Source organism: Dendrobates tinctorius, unplaced genomic scaffold, assembly GCF_039654945.1.
Source record: "Dendrobates tinctorius isolate UK_male_01 unplaced genomic scaffold, ASM3965494v1 ptg000086l, whole genome shotgun sequence".
NCBI lineage: Eukaryota > Metazoa > Chordata > Amphibia > Anura > Dendrobatidae > Dendrobates > Dendrobates tinctorius.
Window position 1 is genome coordinate 33653076 of NW_027361754.1, and position 13969 is coordinate 33667044.

At 40.6% G+C, this 13969-nt stretch overlaps 1 protein-coding gene across 1 annotated transcript in view; it reads right to left on the reverse strand.

Annotated features, from left to right (window-relative positions):
• Positions 1-1850: 1850 nt before the first annotated feature.
• The window catches only part of TMPRSS5 (transmembrane serine protease 5), a 148967-nt gene continuing 136848 nt past the window's right edge, over positions 1851-13969 (reverse strand). The window contains exons 10-12 of the mRNA XM_073585297.1: positions 4157-4299; positions 2398-2550; positions 1851-2316 (exon numbers count right to left, since the gene is read on the reverse strand). Coding sequence (XP_073441398.1) covers positions 2308-2316; positions 2398-2550; positions 4157-4299 — 305 coding nt within the window. The 3' untranslated portion in view covers positions 1851-2307. The remainder of the gene's footprint in view (positions 2317-2397; positions 2551-4156; positions 4300-13969) is intronic.

The following is a 13969-nucleotide window of genomic DNA, read 5'->3' on the forward strand; positions in this document are numbered from 1 at the left end:
CCCAAGTCTTGCCATATATAGGGTATTTCTACACTGAGCAGAATTTTTTTTTTTTTTTTTTTTTTTACTCATTTCCCAGTGTGAAAATGTAAAAGTGGGATATAACTTAATTTTGGTGGTAAAAATTTAATTTTTTCACTGCCCAATGGTATAAAATTCTGTGACCCACCTGTGGTATCAATATGATCACTGCACCCCTAGATAAATTTATTGAGAGGTGTAGTTTGTAAAATGGGTTCACTTATGGGGGGCTGCTGCTCTGGCACCTCAGGGGCGACTTGGCATCTTCAAATCAGTCCAGGAAAATATGAACTCCGGTATGGCACTTCTTTCCTTCTAACCTTTGTACTGCACCTCAAAAGTAGTTTTCAGCCACATATGGGAATTCCAGATTCTCATTGCTCTAACAGTAAAGAATCCTCTTCTATGTTGGTGGAAAAACCTTCTCTCCTCCAGACGCAGAGAATGCCCCCTTGTGACCACCACCTTCCTTGGCATAAACAGATCCTCAGAGAGATATTTGTATTGTTGTGCGCCCAAACAGTTTTCCTCCACATGTTGGGTATTGGCATACTTGGGAGAAATTATACAAAAAAAATTGTACAGTGCAATTTCTCCTGTTACCCTTGTGAAAATACAAAATGGGGAGCAAAGAAAACATTTTTGTGAGAATTTTTTTTTTTTCAATTTTCACGACAATGTTATAAACTTCTTTGAAGCACCTGGAGGTTCAAGGAGCTCACCACACACTTACATAAGGTCCCTGGTTTCCAAAATGGTGTAACTTGCGAGCGGTTTCCACAATTTATGCACATCAGGGGCTCTCCGAATGCAACATGGCGTCCGGTAATGATTCTAGCAAATTTTACATTCGGAAAGTCAAATGGCACTCCTTCCCTTCCAAGCTTTGTCATGTGCCCAAACAGTGGTTTCCCCTCCCCCTCCCCACATATGGGGTATCGGCATGCTCAGGAGAAATGGCACAACACATTTTGGGGTGCATGTTTTCTTTGTTCCCTTGTGAAAATAAAGAAATTTGAGTCTAAACTAAAATTTTAGTGAAAAAAGTAAAATGTTCATATTTTCCTTCCACATTCCATTTATTCCTGTGAAGCACCTTAAGGGTTAATAAACTTCTTGAATGTGGTTTTGCGCATCTTGAGGGGTGTACTCTTTTAGAATGGTGTTACTTTTGGGTATTTTCTGTCTTATAGACCCCCCAAAAATCACTTCAAATGTGTTGTGGTCCCTAAAAAACTGGTTTTGTAAATTTTGTTGTAAAAATGAGAAATCGTTGGTCAACTTTTTACCCTTATAACATCCTAGCAAAAAAAAAAAAAAATTGTTTCAAAATATTGTGCTAATATAAAGTAGACATGTGGGCAATGTTATTTATTAACTATTTTGTGTGACATATTTCTCTGATTGAAGGGCATAAAAATAAAAAAATTTGAAAATGGCAAAATTTTCAACAAATTTCGGTTGTTTTTTTTTTTTTTCACAGATAAGCGCAAGTCATCTAGAAGAAATTTACCACTATCGTTAAATACAATGTGTCCCCAAAAAATATTCTCAGAATCACCGGGATCCGTTGAAGCGATCCAGAGTTATTACCTCATTGAGTGACACTGGTCAGAATTGTAAAATTTTGCCTGGTCATGAAGGTGAAAACAGGCTTGGGGGTGAAGGGAGTTAAGTCAAGAAAGCGAGACAAAAAAAATGAGTAAAACCCACAAAAATCCCGTCCCCTGTTGAGATTTGTGCTTTGTTTGTCTTCTCGTTCTTCTCTGGACTTCCAATATCTTTCTGTCATGAAACAAAAACTCCAGCGAGGAAAAGAGCTGCCAGAAGCAACTTAAATAGGATTTATTATATCACTTCAATTCGACAGAGCAAAGGAAAAAAAAAACCGCAACGTATGACGATTAGTAATTACTGGAGCTATCAATTATACTTATTACACCAGACTCCAGTGCACAAATCTTTGTAGAATGGATGTGAACTGACTTTATCTATGGACGTTGCTTCACGTCAGTAAAAACTTGTCGAAAACAGAGCGTGACTGTATCTGGAGGCCTAGAGATCTTCCACCTCCAAAGGTTCCCGTCAGTAGAAAAAGAATCTCTTCTATAACGTTTCCCATCCTTTACTATTTACTCCTGGCGCTGCAAGATGGGATTGCATAGTATATCACTGGATTTCAGAAAGCATGTATCTGAATCGTCCTTATGCAGCCGCTCGAAATCATGGATGGAGTGAGATCACAACAGGTTCCACTACCCAGAGGTCCAGATGGTTACGTTGTGTCTAGTCCTCCTAAAATAAATGGAAGTAGAATTCCAGTTGGTCAGTTGGGTGTTGGAGGGTTTGAACGCCCTAGAGAAGGCAGAATATTACCTCGATGCTCCTATGTATCCAGTCTAGGAAGGATGCAATCTTAGTGTAGACCCCCGGCCGGTTGGGTTCGGCACATCCCATGCCCCAGCTCACCACTCCAACCAGGCGCCAGGTAAAATCAATCTGACAAACCAAGGGTCCACCGCTGTCACCCTAGAGTCAGAGAACGTAAAGTGAGCAGACACCCTTGTTTTACGATGCCGCTTATTTTTTTTTTTACTATTGGCCAAAAAATTGGCAACATTTTTAAATTGACATAAATATTGTATACAAACCATCTATTTAATGTGTTGTTGGTGTAGCAGATGTTGGTAAATATTTACTGATTTCAGTGATGTGTCACTTGCTGGTCTGCATGCTGCCGTTAGTTTTCTCTGCTGCAGATTTAGCAGTGCTCTTGAATGCTGAGCTGAACTCCAGCCCACACCACTGATTGGCAGCTTTTTGTGTATTGATAGCTTCTAATCAATGGCGTGGGCAGGGTTGCACACAGCTGGAGGACTAGGCAGCACAAGACAACTAGTCTTGTAGTGATAATCTCCTGCTGATAAAACATTGGGTTTTTTTTTTAGACCACAACACATAGCCCAGTAAGTGACGCATCACTGCAATCATTCTCTCAGCCCCTACATCATGCTGCTCGCAAATTACATTGAAAAACCGGCTGAATTTATTTCTCAGTCCCCCTAGAGAACTTCAGTGTGTAGTTAGTTGAGTTTAACCACTTAATGACCGTCAATACGTCTTTTAAATGACTTGAGATATAAGAGAATACCATCCTCCTACAGGTGACCATCCAGCATCTCAGCTGTGCACTATAGCTGACAACTTGCTGCATCAGCCACGATCAGTGTTGTCACCGTCCATATCTGTTTAACCCCTTAAATGCTGCTGTCAATAGTGACTACCGTATATCATATAAATGTTTTAAAGAGTGTGGCTTCTCACTGATTATCCCATTTGGCACTCTGTGATCATGATTGTGTGGTCCTAATGTTTGCCATGGCAATTCATGAGTAAATAGCATCCTTAGAGACTGCCGGCTACACTGACCTGTTCAAAAGTCAGCAACATTTAGGTGGTAAAAATCAACTTTTTCATTCCTATCATGCCATTTTGTAATAATTCCTGAAAAGCACCTGAAGGGTTAATAAACTGCCTGACAGCAGTTTTCAATAAGTCAAGGGGTGCTGTTTTTAAAATGCTATCACTTTTGGGATTTTTCCAATATATACGACCCCCAAAGTCACTTCAAACCTGGAGAGGTCCCTAAAAAAATTATTTTGTACATTTCCATGAAAAAATGATAAATGACTGCTACATGTCTCAACCTCCTAAAATGCTATCAAAATAAAATAACATTTTGCAAATGGTGCTGATGTAGAGCAGGCATGTGGGAAATATTATTTATTAAAGTTTTGCTATGGTATGACTATCTGAATTAAAGGGATAATCATTCAAAGTTTGAAAATTGCTAATTTTTTTTTACATTTTTGTCAAATTTCTGATATTTTTATAAATAAACACAAAACATGTGAACCTAAATTTACCATGATCATAAAGTATAATGTGTCACAAAAAAACAGTTTCAAAATCACTGGATTTTGGCAAAGCGTTCCAGAGTTATTGCCACATAAAGTGACACTGGTCAGATTTTTAAAATTTGGCTCCGTCACTAACGGGTTAATGGAAAATGCAATAAAAGTAGGAGATGTTCAAAGTGTTTCAGGCTTTTTGTCAGTAACTATTTAGTCCATACCTGACAAGCATCAACTTTTCCATCCAGGTATCCAGCACAAAGCATCCGGGGAGTAATATCTCCATCGTATATGCAGGAACTGTTGCATTTCTTGGTACTGATGAGAGGAACCATGGCTTCCTTCAGACTTTGAGGCATGTGAGCTAAAGAGACGAGATACTTATAAATCAGTCCGGCATCTGTGATAACGCCTAAGGCCTGTTTCACACATCCGTTTGTCTCCATCAGTCAAAATCCGCCGTTTCGCAAAAAAAAAAAATGGATCCGCCATTTTTCTTGGCGGATCCGTGAGTTTCCCATTGACTTGCATTATCGGCGGATCTTGACGGATGGTCATCCGTTGGATCCGTCTTTTTACGGATCCGCCAAAATTTTGGCGTCCGCTGAGATGACAGGACGGACACTGAAACGTTTTTTAGGCTGGCCGGATCCGCATTTGTCTCTGCGCTTGCCCGAAAGCATTGCCCTTGTCGGAAATTTAACCCTAAATCCCGTTCTGGCGGCTGGTAAAAATCAATCTCTATCTCTGCACACGTTGCTTTCAAAACAGTTGCGGATCCGTGTCCCGCCATTTTCGCGCATTGCAGCTGATGTAAAAAAAAACGTTTGTGTGAAACAGGCCTAAGGCTGCATTCACACGCAGCAGCCACGCTGTATCTGATAACTGCAGCAGCCCTTTGCCACTATGGTCGTTCACCTGCAAATGATGGAGCCCATTACGGTAGGGCAGGTTGGTTTTTCAGGTCCTACAAAATTAAGAGAGCAGTGAAAAAGACCACACCGTTACATGGCCGCACCATTTTGACACTTTCACCAGGGGGCAAAATGCAGCGTAATCTGAATGCACATGCTTTTTTGTGGTGCCGCTTCTTGATGGGGTGGCCTTCTGCTGATGCTTAGGCTTTAAAAGTCATTGTCATATTCCCCATTTTTCATCTGTAAATGTGAATATCCTTCTTTTTATAACGGCAAACATAAAATAACAAAATACCAACTTTTGCTTAATTGGACCTTGAAAACTACATAAAAGACGCCATGCTGTGACCGGCAATGTTCACTGCGGAGCTGCAACCTGGAAATTAGCCGAAGATTTGGAAAACACACAGTAATTAACAGAGAGTGGGTCTTACATAATCTTCTCTCAAACTGATTAAGTCTTATTTTATCAAAGTTTTTACATGGTTTTCTCTTAAAGGAACATTATTTAATATACACTTGCTACTTTGTGTATGTTTTCAGACATTTAAAGGTAGTCTGTCGGCACATTTTATCCTGCTAAATTACTTATACGAGTATAATCATCGAATCATAGAGTTTGAATGGACCTCCTGGGCCATCTGGTCCAACCCCCTGCTCAAAGCAGGATTTGATCACTCTAACTGTCAAAAAGTTTTTTCTAATATCTAATCTGTGTCTCCTCCCATTCAGTTTCATCCCATTGCTTCTAGTCTTTCCTTGTGCAAATGAGAATAAAGTTGATCCTTCTACAATGTGACAGCCCTTGAGATATTTGTAGACAGCTATTAAGTCTCCTCTCAGTCTTCTCCTTTGCAAACTAAACATTCCCAAATCCTGCAACCTTTCCTCATAAGACAGGGTTTGCAGACCGGTCACCATTCTGGTCGCTCTTTTCTGAACTTGCTCCAGTTTGTTGATGTCTTTTTTAAAATGTGGTGCCCAAAACTGGACACAAAATTCCAGATGAGGTCTGACCAAAGAGGAGTAGAGGGAAATAATGACTTCACGTGATCTAGACTGTATGCTTCTTTTAATACATCCTTGAATTGCATTTGCCTTTTTGCTGCTGCATCACACTGTTGACTCATATTCAGTCTGTGATCTATTAGTATACCCAAGTCTTTTTCACATGTGCTGTTGCTTAGCCCTATTCCTCCCATTCTGTATATGCTTTTTTCATTTTTATTGCCCAGATGTAGTACTTTGCATTTTTCCCTGTTAAAAACCATTCTGTTAGTTGCTGCCCACTTCTCCAGTTTATTTATATCTTTTTGAATCCTCTCTCTCTCTCTTCTCTAGTATTAGCTATCCCTCCTAGCTTTGTGTCATCAGCAAATTTAATCAGTTTACCCTCAATTCCATCATCTAAATCATTGATAAAGATGTTGAACAATACAGGGCCCAGGACACAGCCCTGTGGTACCCCACTTGAGACATTCTTCCAACTGGATGTGCAGCCATTTACTCTTTGGGTCCGATCACTAAGCCAGTTATGAAACCACCTAACAGTTGCCTTGTCCATTCCATACTTAGTCATTTTTTCAATAAGGATTGTATGAGATACTTTGTCAAATGCTTTGCTGAAGTCAAGATATACTATATCTACAGCATTTCCTTGATCCACCCAATCAGTGATTCCATCATAGAAGGAAATTAAGTTAGTCTGACATGACTTATTAGTTACAAACCCATGCTGACTCTGTTTAATCACTTCATTCTTATCCAGGTACTGACATACATGTTGTTTAATAATTTGTTCAAAGATCTTTCATGGTATAGAAGTCAGACTCACCGGCCTATAGTTGCCTGGGTCCACCTTCTTCCCCTGTTTGAAGATAGGAACAACATTTGCTCTTCTCCAGTCTTCTGGGACTTCTCCTGTCCTCCAAGAATTTTCAAAGATTATGGAGAGGGGTTCAAAAATTTCTTCTGCAATCTCCTTCAGTACTCTGGGGTGTTATTCATCTGGACCTGGAGACTTGAATTCATTTAGGTTAGCTAAGTGTTTCCTCACTATCTTTCTGTTTATAGATATCCTGGATTCTTCTATTCCCTTAATAGGACAGTGAAGAACAGTTGATGTTACATTTCCTTTCTGAGAGAAAACAGATGCAAAATAGGAATTTAAAAGTTTGGCCTTCTCAACATCCTGTCTTACCATTTCATAATTTTCATCCTGTAAAAATCCTATAGCATCTTTGACTTTTCTTTTACTTTTGACATATCCCCAAAATCCTTTATTATTGCTTTTGACATCTCTTGCAAGCCTCAATTCATTGTCAGCTTTAGTTAATCTGATTTGTGCCCTGCAGGTTCTGTAGACAGTATTATATTCTTCTTTAGATATGCCTCCCTCTTTCCATTTTATAAACATTTTTTTCTTCCTTTTTAGCATGTGCTTAAGTTCTGTGTTCATCCATCCTGGTTTCTATAAAAATGCTTCCTATTCTTCCCTCTTTTCGGAATTGTTAACAATTGTGCTTTGAGAATTTCATTTTTCAAGATTTCCCATCCTTCCTGGACATTTTTGTCTTTAAGGATATCCAGCCATTGGATCCCTCCAATTCTCTTTCTGAATCCCTTAAAATCTGCCTTTCTGAAATCTAACCTTGACGTCTGAGTCTTCACAGGTCTTCCTCCTCTAGTTATCCAAAATACCCACTACATGGGTGCAATGAAAATCATTGTTAACAAATCTGTGCTGCAGTTTCCAGCAGAAATTTTTGCAAATTTATTAAAAAAGAAAAACTGAAATATCACATGGTCATAAGTATTCAGACCCTTTGCTCAGTATTGAGTAGAAGCACCCTTCTGAGCTAGTACAGCTATGAGTCTTCTTGGGAATGATACAAGTTTTTCACACCTGGATTTGGGGATCCTTTGCCATTCTTCCTAGCAGAACCTCTCCAGTTCCATCAGATTGGATGGTGAACGTTGGTGGACAGCCATTTTCAGGTCTCTCCAGAGATGCTCAATTGGGTTTAGGTCAGAGCTCTGGCTGGGCCAGTCAAGAATGGTCACAGAGTTGTTCTGAAGCCACTCCTTTGTTATTTTAGCTGTGTGCTGGGGGTCATTGTCTTGTTGGAAGGTGAACCTTCAGCCAAGTCTGAGGTCCAAAGCACTCTGGAAGAGGTTTTCATCCAGAATATCTCTGTTTTTGGCTGCATTCATGTTTACTTCAATTGCAACCAGTCATCCTGTCCCTGCAGCTGAAAAACACCCCCATAGCATGATGCTGCCACCACCATGTTTCACTGTTGGGATTGTATTGGGCAGGTGATGAGCAGTGCTTGGTTTTCTCCACACATACCGCTTAGAATTATCACCAAAAAGGTCTATCTTCGTCTTATCAGACCAGAGAATCTTATTACTTATAGTCTAGGAGTCCTTCATGTGATTTTTTTAGCAAATTCTACGTGGACTTTCATATGTCTTCCACGGAGTAGAGGCTTCTGCCGGGCCACTCTGCCATAAATGCCCGACTAGTGGAGGGCTACAGTGATAGTTGACTTTGTGAAACTTTCTCCCATCTCCCTACTGCATCTATGGAGCTCAGTCACAGTGATTTTGGGGTTCTTTACCTCTCTCACAAAGACTCATCTCTCACGATTGCTCAGTTTGGCTGGATGGCCACATCTAGGAAGACTTCTAGTGGTCCCAAGCTTCTTCCATTTAAGGATTATGGAGGACACTGTGCTCTTAGGAACCTTGAGTACTGCAGAAATTCTTTTGTAACCTTGGCCAGTTCTATGCCTTGTCACAATTCTGTCTCTGAGCTCCTTAGCCAGTTCCTTTGACCTCATGATTCTCATTTGGTCTGACATGCACTGTGAGCTGTGAGGTCTTATATAGACAGGTGTGTGCCTTTACAAATCAAGTCCTATCAGTTTAATTAAACACAGCTGGACTCCAATGTAGGAGTAGAACCGTCTCAAGGAGGATCACAAGGAAATGGACAGCATGTGACTTAAATATGAGTGTGTGAGCAAAGGGTCTGAATACTTCTGACCATGTGATATTTCGCTTTTTTCTTTTTTAATAAATTGGCAAAAATTTCTACATTTCTGTTTTTTTTTCTGTCAAGATGGGGTGCAGAGTGCACATTAATGAGAAAAAAATTAACTTTTTTTGAATTTACCAAATGGCTGCAATGAAACAAAGAGTGAAAAATTTAAAGTTGTCTGAATACTTTCTGTACCCACTGTAGGAGACTGAAAATGGGTCTTTAATCCTTATCTGTTACTCTAGTTCTGCTGGACGGCCATATAAGCGGATTTGAAAGTTAAACTTTGAGGATATAAATCAGAGGATGATTCAGGAGAAGAGATAAATGTTTGACTTGTCTGCACTTTGCTATGGGCTGTGATACATAGAGGATATAGAAACTAAATTACACAAACGTTTTGTAGAATATCTATTGCAAAAATTCTTTTTAGCCCAAATTATATTAATTTTAACTGACGTTATCACTTGGAAAATGTAGTCAAGGCTGTAGACCGCATGAGAACAGAAAGAGCATAGCAAACTGATATATAGTGTGAAGACTATTGGAGATATAATTTCATACCAATCATTTGTATCTTATTTGTCCTGGGATCATAAAACCCCTTCCTTTGTCCAGCACTGACAGGAAGCCCACATTCTCAAAGCCTCAAAGAGAAACCTAGCACCTAGTTCAGCAGGGGGGGGGCAAGCCATAAAGGTTGCAAGTAACAGGTCTCACACCTTGACCAGGTCAGAGCAGGAAAAAGGCTTGCTTGCAATATAGCGTCCCTCTGAAGCTGCAGACACCTTCAAAAACATTCCAGAAACATAATTCCATAAGGAGTTGTGTATAGTTCCGAGATCCCCAGAATATGGCAAATGCCCGCCTGGGTCTCGACCCGTTCTAGCACCCATTGATATGGAAATACATAAAACAGCTAGTAGAAACCAGAATGTAAAGCTGTGTTTGGTCTTATGGCGGGGCCCATGCTGTGCATTATCTGCTGGTGTCAAAACCGCCTCCCTAGGATGTGGCTGCACAGAATTTATTTAGGATATCCTACCACCTCTTAATATTTATGTGCTGATTCCCCCTGGCTTTTTGAGTGCCTACTCACCAGTTTACTATTGAGCATTTTTTATGACACATTTGTGTATTTATTTTTTCACATCTGCTTCCTTTGTACCTGTGCATCATTTTTTTACCATTTGTGTCATCAGTGTGTAGCTGTGATGCCTCCTATTCTCTGACCATTCTCTGTCTTCACCATGCATCTTTTTTATGTCCTACCTTTTAAACATATTTATAATAAATATTATGATTTATATTCTGCTTGGCTTCTGAGCGCATTCTTGCTATTTTGCACTATAACCCTAGTATATTATCCTTACTCTCATACAGGTTCACTTGACTGCTTACAATTTATCTGTTTCTAATTGCCCTAATATGGATCCATTGTATATGTGTAACCATGGTTTTTTTGTCTAGGTGTACTTAAGATGACTAAATATGTATTTAACCTTGGGCTGCTCTTCTATCTCGATCCACGAATCCACACGTCCATTTCTTGGTTTAACTTTCCATGCTACCAGGGCTGGTTTGTGGTCTGATATAGTCCTGTTAACGGACTGGGCTTATATCTAATGAGGAATTGGTGGCAGTCTTACTGGGCCGGCAGTGCTCTGTTTCACTGGTGCTAGTGAAAGGGGATTATGAACGAGCGTGGTGCCTTGTCAAGGTCTGTGTGGGCCACATCTTCATACTCCCCATGCATCCCTGGGCCCATGTGGACAGGGGGCGACTGTAAAACTGTACCAAGCTGACCTTACATATCCCCAAGGGGTGCAGAACGTGACGTTGGTGAAAGTGGAGAGACCGCATTATGTGATCCGTCTGTCTTAATAGTGATGTAAGGTGAGGTGCGGTACATCACATAGTTTTGTGGGAAAATATTCGTTATTACTTTTTTAATTTCAATCCTTGCTCATTTTGGGTTTTTAAGTCCTAATCAGTGATTTACATCATTCCTTGTATCAGTGTGCATGCAGAGATAGCTGTCCTGTCATTCATTGATTAGGACCGCCTCCTTGACTAATATGCTTGATCAGGAAGAAAATGCAAGTTATGCAGAATCTTTCCCCATAAAACTACATAGTGGTTTGCTCAGCTGCTTCTGTGCTGTAATATACGCCCTGCAGACTGGACTGCATTTTCAATATGCCAGGTTCCCTTTAAAGAGGAACAGTCACTTAAATATGTGTTTTTTACTCAGTATAAATGCCACTTTTCTCCTGAATCCGGTTTTGTTTTTCTTTTGTTCCAACGCCTCTCCGTTCCAGAGATATGGTCTCTTCTTCACTGTACTTAAATCCGTTCTTGTAAACCAAATAGGCGTGGTCATTAATGGTCCTCCTTGAGCCACACCTAGTTGACTAAAAATACTAGGTTTACATACAGGGATGAAGGGGCCATACCTGAGGAATGGAGAGGAGCAGGAACATAAGAAAAGCATCTTCAGATTTGTGAGAACAACGGCATTTACACCAGTTTAAAAAAATACATATTTATGGTAAGTGACGGGTCCTGTTTAAAATAAAACAATGCATCAATATTCTTTAGATCTAGTCATCAAGTGCCCTTAAAATATAATTTTTTCAGTATTTCATAGGTCAGGTAATATAATTCTAATGAGTGCATTGTTCTTGACCATTATTAATGTACTTATGAAATGTTAGAGGTATTTGGGGACTAAAGTTTGGGGAACTTTGCCACCCTAAGTACCACCCTATATTAATATCCTGAAGTTTGAGGTGCTTTAGATACCTGTTCTTATTGTTATCCATTTTTTGTTATTTATATAGCACCAACCTAATAGGAGCGCTGTACATAGCACACACTTGTGTTTACATCCCGACGTGTGGATGAGGCCGGCAGCTCATTTTATAGGCTGCAGGCATTAGAAATAACGATCCTTGCAGAAAGTTATCATCCATCATTGCAGATTACTCGGCTACTACATACTTGATATCGTTTCTTAGGTCTCCGTTCTTCCTCCAGTTACCGGACGTTTATTTTTCCATCTAGGGAGTTCTCAATCTTGATAGGATTGACGATGTCAAGTTGTCGGACCTCAGAACCGTATAACATGTATCGGACATGGAGAGCTTTAATTATCGCACGTACCTGGGAAGGACTCATTCCATTCATAAAATCGATAAAGGTCACAGTTGGACCATCCATCTATGCCGCTATACGTTACCCATAATGAATGTGCTCTCAGTACAATAGTCAGTGTGCATACAGTGCTAGGAAGAAACGTGCTGGGTCTCTTCCTGATAACCCATAGTACTGTGTATTTATTACATTAAGAATTATAAACTCCTCAAATTGTCGCTATTTAAAGAGAACCTGTCAGCAGGATATTGCTAAGAAAACAAAATACGAAAATAACTAAGTAATCAGTGTTAGAAGTTTTTAGTTAATGATATGCTCGTGCTCCGAGGCGGTACTGTAGGCAGAGTCTTATCTTCCTGCTCTAAGCCAGGGTAACCAAGAAGAGACCTGACCGCAGGCCGCCCCAAGCACAAGCATGTTCCTCATCATAGAGAAGGAAAAAGAAAGACAGAGACAGACACAGAGAGACACAAACTCAGACAAATACAGACACAGAGAGAAAGACGCACAGAGAGAGACAGACACACAGAGAGAGAAAGAGACAGACAGGTACCGACAGAGAAAGAAAGAGAGACAGACAGAGAGAAAGACACAGAGAGAAAGAGACAGACAGGTACCGACAGAGAAAGAAAGAGAGAGACAGAGAGAAAGAGACAGACGGGTACCGACAGAGAAAGAAAGAGAGAAAGAGACAGACAGGTACCGACAGAGAAAGAAAGAGAGAAAGAGACAGACAGGTACCGACAGAGAAAGAAAGAGAGAAAGAGATAGACAGAGAGAAAGACACACAGAGAGAAAGAGATAGACAGGTACCGACAGAGAAAGAAAGAGAGAAAGAGACAGACAGGTACCGACAGAAAGAAAGAGAGAAAGAGACAGACAGGTACCGACAGAGAAAGAGAGAGAGAAAGAGACAGACAGGTACCGACAGAGAAAGAAAGAGAGATAGACAGAGAGAAAGACACACAGAGAGAAAGAGACAGACAGGTACCGACAGAGAAAGAAAGAGAGACAGCGAGAAACACACACAGAGAGAAAGAGACAGACAGGTACCGACAGAGAAAGAAAGAGAGACAGAGAGAAACACACACAGAGAGAAAGAGACAGACAGGTACCGACAGAGAAAGAAAGAGAGACAGAGAGAAAGAGACAGACAGGTACCGACAGAGAAAGAAAGAGACAGACAGGTACCGACAGAGAAAGAAAGATAGACAGAGAGAAAGACACAGAGAGAGAAAGAAAGAGAGAAAGAGACAGACAGGTACCGACAGAGAAAGAAAGAGAGACAGACAGAGAGAAAGAGACAGACAGGTACCGACAGAGAAAGAAAGAGAGACAGACAGAGAGAAAGAGACAGACGGGTACCGACAAAGAAAGAAAGAGACAGACAGAGAGAAAGAGACAGACAGGTGCCGACAGAGAAAGAGAGATAGACAGAGAGAAAGACACACAGAGAGAAAGAGACAGACAGGTACCGACAGAGAAAGAAAGAGAGATAGACAGAGAGAAAGACACAGAGAGAAAGAGACAGACAGGTACCGACAGAAAAAGAACGAGAGATAGACAGAGAGAAAGACACACAGAGAGAAAGAGACAGACAGGTACCGACAGAGAAAGAGAGACAGACAGAGAAAGACACAGAGAAAAAGAGACCGACAGAGAAAGAGAGAGAGAAACAGACAGAGAGAGACAGATACCCAGAGAGAGACAGACTGTCTCTCTCTGGGTTTCTGTCTCTTTCTCTGCATCTTACATATCCCTCTCTGTGTCTGTCTCTTTTCTGTTCCCCATGACTGAGCCTAGTGAACAAGGTCCATACAGACATGAAGGGGAGAACATGAGCGGCAGCAACGAGCCCGGACCTCAGCCCCATCCAACACCCATAATGGAGATTGTGAGCCTAGCCTCCCCCCAAC